Source organism: Pimephales promelas, chromosome 6 (genome assembly GCF_988280905.1).
Source record: "Pimephales promelas chromosome 6, fPimPro1.hap1.1, whole genome shotgun sequence".
Classification (NCBI taxonomy): Eukaryota; Metazoa; Chordata; class Actinopteri; order Cypriniformes; family Leuciscidae; genus Pimephales; species Pimephales promelas.
Genome location: NC_142774.1, coordinates 6,271,519 through 6,286,637, shown reverse-complemented (window position 1 = coordinate 6,286,637; position 15,119 = coordinate 6,271,519). Strand labels below are relative to the sequence as shown.

At 38.9% G+C, this 15,119-nt stretch overlaps 1 protein-coding gene across 4 annotated transcripts in view; it reads right to left on the bottom strand.

Moving 5' to 3' along the window:
- evi5l (ecotropic viral integration site 5 like) overlaps positions 1-15,119 on the bottom strand; it is a 52,338-nt gene that overhangs the window by 28,430 nt on the left and 8,789 nt on the right. For 3 of the 4 annotated variants that reach the window (XM_039687159.2, XM_089132015.1, XM_089132013.1), the window contains 12 exons: positions 10,910-11,271; positions 8,380-8,569; positions 8,048-8,272; positions 7,406-7,480; positions 7,193-7,318; positions 6,209-6,352; positions 5,812-5,901; positions 5,625-5,722; positions 5,450-5,510; positions 4,964-5,017; positions 4,557-4,589; positions 3,855-3,995 (listed from right to left, as the gene is read on the bottom strand). In XM_039687159.2, the coding sequence (XP_039543093.2) occupies positions 3,855-3,995; positions 4,557-4,589; positions 4,964-5,017; positions 5,450-5,510; positions 5,625-5,722; positions 5,812-5,901; positions 6,209-6,352; positions 7,193-7,318; positions 7,406-7,480; positions 8,048-8,272; positions 8,380-8,569; positions 10,910-11,151 (1,479 nt within the window). In that variant the 5' untranslated portion in view covers positions 11,152-11,271. The remainder of the gene's footprint in view (positions 1-3,854; positions 3,996-4,556; positions 4,590-4,963; positions 5,018-5,449; positions 5,511-5,624; positions 5,723-5,811; positions 5,902-6,208; positions 6,353-7,192; positions 7,319-7,405; positions 7,481-8,047; positions 8,273-8,379; positions 8,570-10,909; positions 11,272-15,119) is intronic. The other variant, XM_089132014.1, reaches the window with a different exon arrangement.

Sequence of the window (15,119 nt, the reverse complement as noted above, 5' to 3'; positions counted from 1 at the left end):
TTTGATGTAGATTTTCTTGCCAAATTAAAGAAAAAATGGCTTTGTTGAGTAAATAAAACGACTGGGCGGCAACTTTTATCAACTGCAACATTACATGGTTTACACTGAAATATAATTTTTAGAAGAAGATTTAAGAGACCATCCGAAGGTAATCCAAGATGTCAAAGGTTTTTTTTCCCTTCCAGAACTCCTTGGTGGTGATAAGGTTCCCACACCTTGGTTAGCTTCAAATTCAAGGACCTTTCAAGGACTTTCCAGTTCCAATACTGTCAAATTCAAGAACTTAATGCGTCAAATAAAAAAAGCTGGAATACCATCGTAGTAGTTTTGTGCACACGTGAACGGCATGGCAACGTACAACGGCATGTGCGTAACTAACGTAAATGAAGAAAGCTAGTATGCATAGGCCACGACCCAGATAGCAAACTGACATTGAATCAACGTAGAAACATGACATCGAAACAACGTTGATCTGACATTGTTTTGCTCATCGAATTATCGTTGAACCAACGTCAGGCGCGTCATTCTTTCAAAACTAACGGAAAATCAACTTGAAATCAACGCGTTGTTTCAACGTTATGAAAGCAAACCAATTTTCGATTTTCATTTAGCTTTGAAAAATGCCGCGTCTGACGTTGGTTCAACGTTAATTCGATGAGCAAAATCAACGTTGTTTCAATGTCGTGAGAGACGTCGTTTCCACGTTGATTCAATGTCAGTTTGCTATCTGGGGAAGTGTTGGCGAAATAACACATTAGCGAACTGAAGGGTAATAATGTGGATTTTTATTTTTTTTTTCTCCAGAAAATGTACTTTCAAAAAGCACTTTCAAAGCCATTTATCTGTTTATTTTCAAAAACTTTCCAAGGCCTTGAATTTTGTTTTCTCAGATTCACAAACTTTCAAGGATTTCAAGGACCCGTGGGAACCCTGTAAATATGAATATTCATCATTTTTATGAGATCTAGAGTGCCAGAGACTGGCTAATTTCATAGACAACAAGTTAACAACAAGATTAGCTGTTAGGTGCACATGGTACACTAGTTCTGTTGAGATCAGCACCGCTATGGGATGGTGGTCAATTCTGAGTATAACACAGGAAAATACATATGACCAGAGAGTGTTGCTCTCAAGTGTGAAACATCTCGACATGACACACACCACGCCCCAACATCTTCTCACACATGCCTTTCACGCACACTTGCATGAAAACCAAAAAAAAAAAAAAAAAAAAAATTCTGAAATACCCCGTTAGAAAGAGATGCTTTAGCATCCATTCTTCTCATTTGTGAGGATGACGACAGTTTTTAATGTAATGATGGGTTCAAACAGTCAACTTAGTAATAATAAGACATTTTCATAAATCTTACCAGGATATAATCTCTGAACTATCAGTGACCCCGTTCAGGGTAATTCTGCTGTGCGAAAGCAGATCTTTTGACTAAGAATAGCCTGCAGCCTTGTGTAAGGCGTGCTTTAAAAATATTAAAAGCCTGTTCATATGGCATGCGAATTTGTTCACTTTTCCGGTAAACAACATGATCTCACACTGCCACTGTATAAAATAGAGAATCTTTTTAATTCAATTAGCCTGGGAAAACCCAGACGACTTCTGGGAAATTTAGATTTGCTCTGAAAGTTAGTCTGGCAAAGAGCTCATTCAAACCGATTTTCAAACTGTCAAATTTGCGGCACCAATCAGAAACGTTGGGGCGGGCTTTACACGATGACGACAGCGCTGGGATTTTGAAGCAGATTTTGTCATAGATGTCTATATAAAGGCTAGATATGTCGTCCACGCTGCTGGCCAATGGAGGTCGACGGCTGCACCTGGCGGCCATCTTGTCACAGCCAGCCCGCTCACTCGTAACATTGTGTTAATGGTACACGTACTATTTAAATGACCATAACTTGCTCAATTTTCTACCGATTTTCAAACGGTTTGTTTTGTTATAAACGTCAGAGATGTAGTTATGACCCTGCATACTTATGAATAAAAAGTGTATAAATAAATAATCATCCAGATAATTATAGCCACGTTAATAATGTTTGTAAGAAACCAAACCGTTTGTAAATCCGTCAAGACTTCCACGAGATAAGAGTATTTGTGTTCGTGCTGACCACTCATCTTACATCAGCTTGTCTGTGACAAGATGGCCGCCGGTGATGACGATGGAAACTCCGCCGTAACACATCTAGCCTTTATATTTATATCTATGAATTGGGTAGCCTACATTACAAAGATGGACGCAGCCGTCAAACATCACTCGTTTGAATCAGCTATCGCATCTGTTTTAAGCGCGTTGAACGTTTTCTTTTAGTTAAAAACCGAGCAAAGAACAACTCCGCCGGCCGCCGCTCTGCAAACGTCATCTCCTTCATCGCTCTGATTGGTTTTAGGTCTACCCGAGATGTCCGCTGGTGACGCCCCTCTGGATGGAAATGATTTGTCTATGGCGCTTTGCCAGACCATAACTCAATTACAACTGAGAATGGTCTGGTTTTAACCAGGCTATAATTCAATAGTAGTAGCCAGCGATTTTGCCGCGGTGTGTCGCTAGGCTCTGTACTGTGATGTCTAGGGTTGGGTATCGTTTGAATTTGAACGATTCTGATTCCGATTCCTTGTTTCGATTCCGGTTCCTAACGATTTTAGATTGCGATTCTTTTGAGAGGCGGGGTCAAAAAAGTTTGGCTAATCTTGCTAACCAACGGTCTTTCTGAAGGAAATACTCCTTCTGTCACAAATACTCCTTTTGTAAAAAATTTTGCATTTTGCTGAGATTTCGTTATTTTTAGAAAAGTGAAGCCACACTTTGGACCACCGACGTAAGCTACTCATGTTCGACTCGCGCGGTTATGCCAACACTTCCGGTAGACGCTTCTTCGTTGGTGTTGTTCAGCGGTTTCTTCTTCCGCTCGGCGAACTGTGAATATCGAAACTAGGAATCGAAATATTAACTTTTGAACGATTCCGGGAAAAACGAAAAGTTTTCAATCAATTCCAATCAATACTCGATTCTCGATACCCAACCCTAGTGATGTCGCTTGTGTGCGTTCGTAGTGCTGTTGCTCTAGTGTAAATTGGTAGACTGCACGTCTGGCCATATCTATAGACCATTTCACAAGATGTAAACAACACTGGTCCAGAAGCACTTCCTGTTTCAGTTTTTTAACACTACATAAAAGCTGGGATAAAATACAACCGACAGAACATTTAAAACTGAATCAAAAAGTTAAACAAACATCTTTAAGATGTTTTCTTTACATGTGAAATAAAGAAAACAGTTACAAACTGAAACATGAAGTGCTTCTGGACCAGTGTTTACATCTTGTGAAATGGTCTATACAAAAGACCATCACAAGTGATGTATACAACTATATCATTTTAATTTGACTGGGAATAAATAATTTTTTTGGCTAAAAAGAAACCGTATGCTGTTGGGAGAGTGTTTTTACATTACCACCGCAGTGTTCAGTGGATTAAATCATTTACTAGATCAACTAACAAATTAAACTCACTCACATGGAATGTCATATGGAATATTTAAACATTTTCTTCACCGACTTTCTCATCAAGTTTCGATCCCTTAGGGTGCCTATGTAGCAGTGACCCAGCTCTCAAATTTAAATTCCGAAGACGAACGAAGGTCTTACGGGATTGGTACAGCATGGGGGTGAGTAATTAATGACTTAATTTTCATTTTTGTGTGAACTATCCCTTTAATGTAGCTTTATAAAAGCCTATTTTTAAAAAGACCATCAATAAAAAGGTTCTTGTCGCATTTTATCAATATTTCTTGCTGAGGTCAGCAAAAATAGGCTCAGAACCGTAGCTAGGCGTCTGCTGTTACCTTGTGTTGCTGAAGTTCGCGAATGGTGTCCTGAGCTTTTTCCAGACTCTCACTGGCTGTATAACACTGCTGCCGAACCACAGCCAGTTCACGCTTAATAACGTAGTTCTCCTCGGCCTCCTGGGCTCGTGTCACCTGACCCTGAGAGAGGAGAAATGGACTAAGTCTCTTCTTTGGAGATGTGTCTCTATACTTAAGGGTTAAGGGAAGATAAGTGTGGCATTCCAGTTAAGGTAATGAGTGGGGCTACATGCAATGATGCCTCGGTGTCATAAAACCAAAGAAGAAATCGAAACAATTCAAGAATCAAAAAGAATCCCACAGAATTTTTAATAAAATATGAAAAACGCCACCAGACCTAATACGGAGCCCTGATGCACACCTATGCTTCCACATCCCACATGCAAGGCTACACTGCTGATATAGAGTGTCATGGTTAACCTTCACTTGGAGGACCTCTGGGACATTATTCCAGTCATACAGACAAATGTGCTGTCAAGGCAGTGATGGGAAAAACAGAAAAACAAATAACCATTTTTTCCATGCAACAGGCCCATTTTCAGAATAGGGTGGATGTGACAGGAAAAAGAGTGCATTATAGTAGGAACCGTGTGACGGTTGAAGAGAAGAAGCATGTGATTGAGCAATGAGAGGAGGAAAGGAAGGAGAGTTTAGTGTGCAGCTGGCTTGACAGTACTGTACCTGGATCAACCTGTCTGCTAATGCAGCACTCTCCTGCAACACCACAAGAGATGAGGAAGGATACAGAGGGAGGAAATAGGGAGAGAAAGAACAGGAAAAAAAGACGTTAGACATAGACAGACACACATGAAGAGAAGAAAAGGGAACATTTAAAAAAGTTATGTAGGAAAAAACAAGTCGAGAAAAGTATACAAGTGAGCACAACGAAATGAGTTTGTTTTTGTGGGGAAGAAATTTCAACAGAGGAAAGCAGGGAAAAATAAGAGAGATAAGACTTTAAAAACGTACAATCAATACATCTGAGCCTCGGTAAAGACGTGCTCAAAAAGTTTACACGATTCTTTACTCAACTAATCATGGCTATTTTAGGTTCATGCGTATCGGTTAGAAGATAGAAACCATCTCACTTTCTCCAGTGTCTCTATTCTCTGCTTCAGTAGTCTATTTTCTGTACGTAGTCTCTGTGAAAAAGAAAGAGATTTTTAGAAATGTATTTCATTCAAAAACTTCCTTTTGGACCTTGAACCATTTGGTTCCCATTGAAGTGCATTATATGTAGAAAATCCTGGAATGTTTTCATGAAAAACCTTAATTTCTTTTCGACTGAAGAAAGAAAGACGTGGACATCTCGGATGACATGGGGGTGAGTAAATTATCAGCAAAAGTTTTTTTTTTAAAAGTGAACTGAATATGTGTAACAGCATAATCACATTTGAGCAACGTAAATGATGGAGAACTCTTTATGGATATTTTATTTATAATTCAAACCCATATGGGGAATTTAACAAAAGTAAAGTCATACATTCATTGTATTATAAAATATAATTGGGTAAAACATGCGCGTACAAATGCAATCTACAGTACATGTTATTCAACAAGTTGGTTTTACAAACCTTAATTTCAATCTGTTCCTCCATCTCTTTGTTCTTAATGGTGGTGTATTCTTTTTCTAATCTGTGAATGAAAATCGACAATCAAATCTAGAAAACAACCAAATCTTTGTTTTTATCATCATAATAGTATTTAATGTAAAAAGCTCAATTGACTTTTTACTCTCAAATCACTCACTTTTTCATTCTTTTGGGATTGTATTTGACCTGATAGGCCCGTAGTACAAGTTTATCCGGGCAGCTATCAAACTGATGTGGGATCACCTTCTGAAAGTGCTGAGGTGAGAATATTAAACAAACATCAGTTAAAGTATCGTCCATGTATAACATATAGATGTACATAACACGTATGATCTTCTCCTAACCTGTGACATTCCCTCCATGTCTAACTGTATGAGGTCTGTCTGGTTGTACTGCAATATCGCCATCCCAACTCGGAATATGATCTCCAAACCCTGAAAAAACATCACGAGGTATTCATACAATCATATTTTCATGTCTCGAATAGGTTTTTACAACCTCCCAGATGCATTCACTCCTTTAAAAAGCCTGCAATTTCATGCATTCATTGCTGGTCTATCATTGACTTTATCCATGCCGTATTATTGACTTTAATACTCGTACAAAACTTTTGCAATCAACAATGCAATCCTACAACAACCATTTTCAGATTTTGAAAACTTCCAGGAACATTGTGTTCATAAAGCACACAGCCAAGTCAGCAACATGCATGGACACACACACAGTGTCTTGTGTCCATACCTCGTACATAAAGATGTCAAAGATGCGTGTAGCTATTGGCAGGGGCAGGAAGGTGAGGAAGAGAGTGAGGAACCAGGACGAGGCGTACATAGATGTATGGAAACTCTGAGAACGGAAATGAACGTTCAGCTCTGGCAACTGCTCCTGATCACAGAGATGAAAATATAGAAGAGATACAAGAAAAAAGTCTGGTGAATGACATTAGAATTGATTCTTAGTCTCGACTCTGTTTATGTACTATATCTGTTGCCTCCTTGTGGACAAACATGGCATTACTCCAGACATCTTGACATGCAGTATACTATATAATAAGAGAGATTTGAAAAATTGCAACTATAAATAAGATTTGGTTCCCCTTTACAATCAAGACATTTATAATCTTACAAGAGTTACCAAGAAAAGCTGGAAAAAATGTATCACTGTTTCCACAAAAACATTAATTAACTGTTTTGAACATTGATTGGTCGCATCACATCGTATCATACCGAAGACTGGATCAACTGAAATTCAAATTCAATTAAACACTTATCTCAAATTCCAATAATATTTCACAATATTACTGTATTTTTAATCAACTAAATGCAGCTCAGGTGAGCATACGTGAGTTCTTGACCCCCAAACTTTTTAACTGTAGTCTACCTGTTGTAGAATTCCCGTGACCCCTCTGATACAACCGTTCATTTTTGTTTGATGCGTCTTTTTCCTATAATGCTCCCACGGTATTATAGACCATTTCACAAGATGTAAACAACACTGGTCCAGAAGCACTTCCTGTTTCAGTTTGTAACTATTTTCTTTATTTCACATGTAAAAAAAACATCTTAAAGATGTTTGTTTAACTTTTTAAATGTTTTGTTGGTTGTATTTTATCCCAGCTTTTATGTAGTGTTAAAAAACTGAAACAGGAAGTGCTTCTGGACCAGTGTTGTTTACATCTTGTGAAATGGTCTATATGTATATAATATGGAAAGTGTTCATCCTTACCTGTAGCAAGTGCTCAAACTGGTAGATGCACAGACCCAGCTCAGCCATGCTGGGTTTAAACAACTCTCTAAGCCTGTACTCCTGCATTAGTCTGACAAACACACAGAAAGCCTCCTCCTCCGGCATCTACAAACACGCAATGAATTTGATTAATGCAAAGTTTGGCTCACAGACACTTCTTTATATTAGTTGACTTCATTATTATAAGCAAACCTGCATAAGAAGCAATCCTACGATGAAGGCACTGCCCTGACAATAACCAACCTCACGATCCACCAGAGAATATGCCTGTGAGAAAGAAACATACATACAAGTGATCGTTTGAAAAGAAAAACGGATGAAAAACCCTTCCACATATCTCAAAATCTTCATGAAGACCCTTATTCATCTTCTGGTGTCGTTTAAAACCCTTTGAAGCTGCACTGAATCTCTCATTTGGACCTTGAACCGTTTGGTTCCCATTGAAGTCCATTATATGGACAAAATCCTGGAATGTTTTCATCAAAAACCTCAATTTCTTTTCGACTGAAGAAAGAAAAACGTGGACATCTTGGATGACATGGGGGTGAGTAAATTATCAGCAAACGTTTTTTTAAAAGTGAACTACTCCTTTGACAAAAGTGAATGTGAAGCCAGTCAAAATCTGTTTGTGGTGCTGTGTAATTTTTGAAGCTTATTCCCTGATCACCGCAGATTTTTAAAAAAATTTTGTTATTGTTGTAATCAGTGTGAAAATGACTTTTTGTTCATTTTAAAATGTGTTTAATAAACCACCTCTTGCTCTTTTTCATTGCTCTACAACGTCTCCACTTCCATCTGATCTGCTCTCTCCTTCTTCCATCACGTCTTTCTCACCTTCATAACATTAAATAGAACTTCCTGTCCCAAGCTGTCCTGGCCTTTGAAGAAGTCGTGTTCGGGATATGTGCGGGCAATATCTCTGCGTATGAGTTTTTCACAGGGCGAGGACATCTTCAGGAGTTCAGAATACTGATTCTTCACTGGCATGTCAGTGGCATTACATAACAACTGCCAAACGATTGCTCGGAAATGATGAGGAATGCCTTTCCTTATGAGCTCCTGTAGAGAGAGGGAGGGTGAGGCAGAGAAAGAGATCAATGTACAAGTCTCCGAAACTATGACATGGGTCATTCATATTCTCAATGAAAGAAGGACCAATCAATCACCTTCAGAAGTTTGTCCTTCTTTCGTCTCCACTCATCCCACTCGTTGACGATGCGTCCCCACAGGATCCAAGTGTCTTCTTCCAGATGGGACAGGTTAGAGGACGCAGATGAGCTCGACACCAGAGAGGAGCCGCTATTCCTCCGAGATCCACTCATGGAGCGCATGGATTTGGAATCTGCTTCTAGCAACCTGAATTCAGTACAATACACTGATATTAAGGTCTACAAATGGGAGTGCAGCCAAGGGATTAAAGATCTGTGATGCCACTGAAGAGACTCGATCGCTTCATTTATGATGAACAGTTTGAATTTAGGCTTCAGAAAACATAAACAGAAGCTCAATCAAATCTGTTTGACGTGTAAGAACAAATATCATTGGTTCTTGAGGAAGCTCAAACGTGCTGCGTAAGTCGAGAGTGAACCTCATTGGTTCTTAAAGAGGCTCAAACATGATGCGTAACACGAGAACGAACCTCATTGGTTCTTGCAGAAGCTCAAACGTGATGCGTAACACGAGAACGAACCTCATTGGTTCTTAAAGAGGCTCAAACATGATGCGTAACACAAGAACGAACCTCATTGGTTCTTAAAGAGGCTCAAACATGATGCGTAACACGAGAATGAACCTCATTGGTTCTTGCAGAAGCTCAAACGTGATGCGTAACACGAGAACGAACCTCATTGGTTCTAAAAGAGGCTCAAACATGATGCGTAACACAAGAATGAACCTCATTGGTTCTTAAAGAGGCTCAAACATGATGCGTAACACGAGAATGAACCTCATTGGTCCTTAAAGAGGCTCAAACATGATGCGTAACACGAGAATGAACCTCATTGGTTCTAAAAGAGGCTCAAACATGATGCGTAACACGAGAATGAACCTCATTGGTCCTTAAAGAGTCTCAAACATGATGCGTAACATGAGAATGAACCTCATTGGTTCTTAAAGAGTCTCAAACATGATGCGTAACATGAGAATGAACCTCATTGGTTCTTGCAGAAGCTCAAACGTGATGCGTAACATGAGAATGAACCTCATTGGTTCTTAAAGAGGCTCAAACATGATGCGTAACACGAGAATGAACCTCATTGGTCCTTAAAGAGTCTCAAACATGATGCGTAACATGAGAATGAACCTCATTGGTTCTTGCAGAAGCTCAAACGTGATGCGTAACATGAGAATGAACCTCATTGGTTCTTAAAGAGGCTCAAACGTGATGCGTAACACAAGAATGAACCTCATTGGTTCTTAAAGAGGCTCAAACATGATGCGTAACACGAGAATGAACCTCATTGGTTCTTAAAGAGGCTCAAACATGATGCGTAACACGAGAATGAACCTCATTGGTTCTTAAAGAGGCTCAAACATGATGCGTAACACGAGAATGAACCTCATTGGTTCTTAAAGAGGCTCAAACATGATGCGTAACACGAGAATGAACCTCATTGGTTCTTAAAGAGGCTCAAACATGATGCGTAACACGAGAATGAACCTCATTGGTTCTTAAAGAGGCTCAAACATGCTGCGTAACACGAGAGCGAACCTCATTGGTTCTCGCACGTCAAGCGAACATGCTTGGCTTCCATTTACCATGACTGATGTGTGCCTTGATGAATGTTTATACGTGAATAAAAGCCTTAATTCAATCTGTTCATCATAAAGAGATCGAGTCTCGTTAACCGATGATTCATATGGATTCGTTTTATGTCTTTATGAACTTTCTAAGGAGGGACCGAAAGCTCTAGAAAAAAAGATAATTATTAATGATTAATGACATACAAACCCTTAATAAGTATACCTACAAATTTCTACAACGGTTGCTGCCTTCTAAAAGGTTCATTAAAGATCATTAAAGTTCAGGAACTGTTGCTATTGTCATTGCCAGGCAACCACCACAACTGATCAATAGCGAAAGGTTGTTACATATCAGCTGTTACAGGAAGAGAAGCCTGACTGCTATGAGTTTCACACTATGCTACTCGCAGGTCAAATGATAAAACCACACACAAAGCTTTCTGTCTCAGGCACGCACAGCATCCCCTTTGTGGAGGCTCTGGTACCTTCAGAGTGATGTCTTTCAAGTATGTGCACACGCATGCACATAGTGTGTAGCTGTTTGACTCACTTGACATTGTAGACACTTGCTCTGTGCAATTACCTCCGTGACTCATGTCGTTTCTATACAGAACAAAACTTTCTTTCTTGCATGAAACTCGAAATTGGATTTTCTTTTTCAAGAAAATCCTGGGCACAAAACATTCAGTGAATGAGAAATTACAAAAAAGTACCATAGATGCATCACGAAAGTCAAAAAGAATTTTCCTCAAAGCTGTCACATGGCTTCCGGAGACTAATTTAGCATGTTGTATGGACTATTTTTAAGGTGCATTTTTGTCATTTTGGCACATAGCCTAAAAAAATTCAGCTTTTGCATTCTAAGGCAGAAAGAAAATCATGTAAGTTTGAGGGCGAGTAAATAACCATTTGTCACTTTAAAAACTGTTTGCGTGTATGGCGCTCTTGTTCTACCTGTTCTGTTCCTCCAGTTTAGCCAGAAGCTCGAGCTCATCTGGACTGAGGTTCTCTGAGTCAGCAGGGGAGGCTGCCGGGGCGGAGAGCGCAGCATCATGGGAACTTGAGTCTGGACTGAGAACCGGGCTGCCAATAAAACGAGGGTCTGTTTCCAGTCCGGGAGGCGAGTTGAGGTCCTCCAGTTGAACAGAACCTGCCATTCCTCCCTCTCTCTCTGGACTGCTGCTAGGGCTGGACATGATGGACGAGTCCAGGACAAGGAAAGTTAAGCAGTGATGTGGGGACGTGGAAGGATGCTGCAGGGGTCTGTGGACGTAGACAGGCCTCCTTGAAGACGTGTATATCAGGCCTGGGATAATCTGTGGAAATGAGGTTATATACAGTACAAGTAAGATTATATATTGTAGTGCTGCTTAATTCATTGAAAAAATGACTGAGATTTTGATTTATGGCTGTCGTGATTAACCAATTAATCACTTAGTGATAATGATGAGAGGTTTTCTAGAATTTCTTGTAGAGCCCGACCGATAAAGGATTTTGAAGGCCGATACCGATACAAATATCTGTTGGTTTTAAAATCCGATATATCGGCCGATATTATTATTGTTTTTTTTTATTACAGAAACGAGCAACAAAATAGTATCAGATTTCCCTAACATTAGTTATTTGTAGTTAATTATGAGTTTTAACTAAAATAATATGATAATGCATAACTGGTTCTCTCTGCCTGACTCTGGCTGGATAAGCAGGTTGTAGGATGTGTGGCGCGTTATACACGAGTGTTGCCAACAGGTGGATAAACTATACAACTCCAACACTCATGACATGGTTGAAGCATGATTCGCCCGTTTTTATTTTATTTTTGAAATATTCATTTATCGGCCATTATAACTGCCGATACCGATATTTTAGAAAATGCCTAATATCGGCCGATAATATCGGTCTGGCTCTAATTTCTTGTAATTCTTGTTTAAACTGCACCACAGACCATTTGTCAGCTTGACCCAAAAGACATTGCAGTGCTCACGGGCCCGTTCATGCGTTCAATGCATTAGCTATTTAAGCCAGTTCTATGAAACCATTTGGTTATTTTTTTTAACATGGTAGTGACGTGCAGTGTTGGGAGTAACGCATTACAAAAGTAATACATTACAGTAACATATTACTTTTTGCTGTAACGCAGTAGTGTAAGGCATTACTAATCAATTTTCAGTAATATTTTACTCATTACATGTTCAGTGAGGCTTGTATTACAGTTGTATTACAGTGTATTGTCTGCTTTTACTTCTTAAAGGCAACAGACTGTGTGAAAGTTTTAAAGCAGTCTTTTAGTGCCAGTTCAGAGCGGTCGCGTCTGTAACATTGTTTTTTCCTCATAAATGCAAACACGAAAACTAAAATAAAATGAATATTTTAAGTTCTATGGAGACTGGAGAGCCAACCCTTCCTCATCCGATTTGCGCAGTGTAAGGAACAGAATTACAAAAAATATATTTTGCCTCCTATTTTTTTGTCACGGATGAATGTGTGTCTTTTCCCTAATATTAAAAATAAAACATAGACTGATATTTGTCTAATGTCTGGAGTCCTTTAAGGAAGTAGCCTATATACGTTTCAATACATGTATTTTCTGAGAATTTTTATTTCAAGTTTTGACTGCAAATGTCATGTCCATAATGCTGGACTTCCCCAATTTTAAATAATTTATCCTCAACTAGTTTTGTGGTGTAGGTCTACGTATTTTATAATGTTAACTTCAAATAATACTGATAGCCTAATTTAAAGATAAGGTGGCATTGGATATGGACGGTAAGGAGAATAACGCTGGAGTTGGAAGAGGTGTGTCGCGATTCTGTAGGTTCGTGGATCTAAATCGTGTGGCGAATCGCGATTTCGGTTTCATATTGCATATCGTTACAGCCCAAAAGTTAAGTTCTACTTAGTTATTTTGGTGAAAGTAACTCAAAAGTAATACATGAGTAATGTAACGCATTACAATTCTGGGACAGTAATATTGTAAGGTAATGAATTACTTTTAAATAACAGTAACAAGTAATACCTAATGTATTACAGTTTGGAAGTAACTTGCACAACACTGGTGACGTGGCATGCGTGATTTAACCTATGGCTATCATGATTTACATGCCGTATGGATGATACTATGGAAGACAAATGCAAGCCTTAACTCTTAACTTTTACTCTATAAAAAACTAGTTACTGTATTTGTTAGTGAAAAAAAATTTCGGCATACTGCTACCGTTAACTCTAGCTGATGTCAAATGTGCATTTCCCAGAGACAAAACATGCAATACTATTAATATTTTAAATACCCTTCCCTCATCTGTAGAACTTAGTGGCTCTGGTGCCACACGGCTCTCAAAAACTATAGTCAAGTTGTTACAGAACACAGTCAAACGACTGTCAAGGCACTGGCAGTCTGTGGGCTGACACTACGCCTTCTAATAGTTTGATACCTAGAAAACCAACATCCTGATAAAAAATGCCCTGAGTGCACTGCAAGTCACTTTGGATAAAAGTACCAACCAAAAAGATTTTTTTTAGCCACCTAATGTGAAAATTTGTCCCATATGCAAGTGATATACTCCCATTATAGAGTGTTGCAGTTGCATAAAATGTCAAAACGTGCAATAGGCGTTTTCTTCTAACATACGCAAACATAAAAACAGCTCATTCTACCATAATGAAGAATGAAATGGAAAACAGAATGATAACCCACAGTCCAAGATGAAACCTTTTTAAACAAACTAAACACACACACTGTGGACAATGGCAGTATTCACATCAGAGGAGCAACCCAATCAAAAGAACCATTAACAAGCGCATGAATCCAATCCCCCCCTCTCCACCCGACCAAGAAAACACACTAACACACGCTCATCTCTGGCCAGTCAACGCAGTGCAGTGCAGTCACAACCAAACACAACAGCAATGTCCTGAACCTAGCAGAAATATCTGTGTGAGGCAGCAGGAATGCAGAGGCAGTCAAAAAATATGATTTGAAAATTACATACGATTAAGATATTATGATAAATAAATCAAGATTAGAGTTTATTGCCATCATCATCTTGATTTTTCATATTCAGCATCTGCTCCTCATTCAATTTTAAAGTGGTGTCATTTTTCAGATGATAAAATAACAAATGTTGATAAATGTATTCTAGGGTGTATCCTTCACCTTTAAATTTCAGCAGCTGACCACACTGCAGATCTACAGCAAACCACAACATCTTTCATATTCAAAGTCAATGCTACGAGGACCTCAGCAGATTTCAGGATGACCACGACAATCTTTCTCAGATATTAAAGAAAGCTGTCAAAACACTAACAGCATTAAAATATCACCAACAATTAATATTGTCTCCATTTCAGCCTTTGACCTTTCAAAATGTGTTTGAACCATACAAATTTACACTGAGAAAGTTGAAAAAAAAGAATGGCCACAGAAAACAATTAGAGAGATGCATTACAAAGGCCATGTCGCCTTGGTAATGGCATAGAATAACTAAATCTGTGTGTGTGTTTCTTAGTCACTGAATACAATAACACCACTGTGTGTTTGCTGCATCTGTAGCTTTCTCCTGATGAGCAGCGTAAGTGTGGTTATTGTAGCTCGTAGCACAGTGTCAATCACAAACACCCCTCCCCCAAACACACTATAAAACCAAACCTCCAAACCTCAGTCTCTCTGTCGGTACAATCACCTGGCTATGGTCCTAAAAAAATTCATATTTATTTACATTATTTTATTTACTACCATTCAAAGGTTTGTTCGAATTTTTCAAGGTTGCATTAAAGGGGTCATGAACTGGCTTTTTAAATTTTATTATATTGTTGTCTGAGGTCAACTTATGACGTTCGCTTGGTTTTTGCTTTCAAAAACATCAAAATGAATAAGTAATAGGCTATTTTCTACCCTAGCTCAGAAACGCTCAGTTTTTATGGGCGTCTCGCATTGAAGACTTGGAAGTAAATGCCCACTGCTGTGAGTGGATAACAGTTTTGCATATTATAATGAGTTTCAACTCACCCGTCGATGCACTTGGGGGAAATTTTTTTGAAAATGTCCAATGTTGTAAACTGTCAACCGGAATGATTCCCCCATACATGTTCGACCCAGAGTCCGTGTGTTGCATCATTCCTGTCGGATCCAATATAGACGGCACAGCACCGTTCTTTACTCTTAATC